The sequence below is a fragment of the Olea europaea genome, unplaced genomic scaffold, assembly GCF_002742605.1.
Source record: "Olea europaea var. sylvestris unplaced genomic scaffold, O_europaea_v1 scaffold21210, whole genome shotgun sequence".
Lineage (NCBI taxonomy): Eukaryota > Viridiplantae > Streptophyta > Magnoliopsida > Lamiales > Oleaceae > Olea > Olea europaea.
In genome coordinates, this window is record NW_019239168.1 from 1 (window position 1) to 1,861 (window position 1,861).

The window sequence follows — 1,861 nt, forward strand, 5'->3', positions numbered from 1 at the left end:
TAGATGCTCCTAAATCTAGCATTGCTTTTTCAAACCTAGTGTTACCAATAATGCAAGGGATGGTAAAACTTCCTGGATCCTTAGATTTTGGTGGAAGTTTCTTTTGCAAGACCGTCGGGACATTTTCTCCTACGCTTACCACTTCATTACCTTTCAATCTATGCTTGTTAGTGCACAATTCCTTGAGAAACTTTGCATAACGTGGCACTTGATAAATGGCATTCAAAAGTGGTACGTTCACTTGAACCTTGCAAAAAGTCTCCAATATTTCCTTCTCATGTTCATCCCTTTTGGACTTTTCAAACCTACCAGGAAATGGAGGGGAGGTAACATAAGTAGGAATATGACTTTTAGAATCTACCTTAGATCCCTAGGTTGGAGTTTTAGCTTCATCTTTCTCACATGCTATGTTTTTCTCTTGCGTTGATTCCACAACTTGATCTTTCATTTTCCTTGGTGCCTCTTCCAAAATTTTTCCGCTTCTTAGTGTTATGAAACTAGCATTTTCTCTCAGGTTGATTGCTTGAGAATGGAGTTTTTCCGATCTTTGAGCCTCCAACTTACCCACCGTGTTGGCCAATTGACAAATTGTGTCTCCAAATTCTTAATTGAGGTTTTTGTCTCCTGTTGAAATTGCATTATACGAGAAGCTAAGGACTTCACCATATCTTCGAGAGACATCTCTGAACTTTGAGACGAAGTTTGTTGATGAGGTTGAGAGTGTTGTGGTTGCCTTTGTTGATTGAACCCCAAGGAATGATTAAATTGTGATTGTGGAGCTATGAAATGATTCTGTAACTGAGACTAGGATGAGCTCTCAATCCAGGATTAAAAGTATTAGCATATGGATTATATCTATGTCCCTATTGCATTGGAAATCCCCCCAATGACATTCGCTTGCTCTGAGGCTCTTTCTTGTAGTGTCGGGCATGCATAGGTAGGATGTCCCAGAATAGAACAATTCCTGCACACTTTTACTTGTTGCATTGTCCCAAGTGCCATTTGTTGCACAAGCGATGTAAGACTAGTTAATTGTCGTTCAATTTGAGAGGTTGCTCCTACCTCACTTGCTTGTTTAACCAGTGTCGCTTCTCTACTACCAAATTGTTGTGAGTTTGCGACCATGTTGGCTATCAAATCCCTAGCAACTGTCGGTGTTTTATCCATTAAAGTTCCTCCACTTGCCGCATCAATCATACTTCTCTCCATCGGAAGTAATCCTTCATAGAAGTATTGTAGAAGTAATTGTTCACTGATTTGGTGGTTTGGGCAACTAGCATATAGCCTTTTGAATCTCTCCCAATACTCATAGAGATTTTTCCCTTGAGATTGTCGAATGCTACAGATTTCTTTCCTGATGTTTGTAGCCTTTGAAGTTGGGAAATACCTCTCCAAGAAGAGCTTTTGCATTTCATTCCACGTGGTAATAAAACTGGCCGACAAATAATAGGGCCATTCCTTACCAGTGTCTACAAGAGAGAAAGGGAATGCCCGCAATTTCACTTGCTCTTCCGATATACCCGCCAGTTTCATGCTTGAGCAAACTACATGAAACTCTTTCAAATACTTATTTGGATCCTCTCCGGAGAATCCATGAAATGTGGGAAGTAGATGAATAATCCCGGACTTTAATTCAAATCCCACATCCACTTGAGGATATTGAATGCATAGAGGTTGTCGAACATAAATTGAAGCTGCAAGTTCCTTTAAGGTCCGATTTGCATCCACCATTTCGGGCTCTATGTATTCGGAGTCACTTGAGGATTCAATGCTCAATTGCCTTAGATGTCTAGTTGGAGAAATGTCTTCTCCACTTTCCGATGTGTCAGCCTCTTTTCTTGATCTTAGGTTGTAGTGTGTT

At 40.3% G+C, this 1,861-nt stretch overlaps 1 protein-coding gene across 1 annotated transcript; it reads right to left on the bottom strand.

Moving 5' to 3' along the window:
- Positions 1–35: 35 nt before the first annotated feature.
- Positions 36–1,731, bottom strand: LOC111380297 (the record flags this gene model as incomplete). The annotated part of the gene is made up of 3 exons (XM_023003823.1): positions 892–1,731; positions 569–804; positions 36–305 (listed from the first exon to the last, which is right to left on the bottom strand). Coding segments are annotated over exons 1-3 (1,346 nt in total), but the record flags the coding sequence as incomplete, so codon positions are not given.
- Between the last annotated feature and the right edge of the window lie 130 nt (positions 1,732–1,861).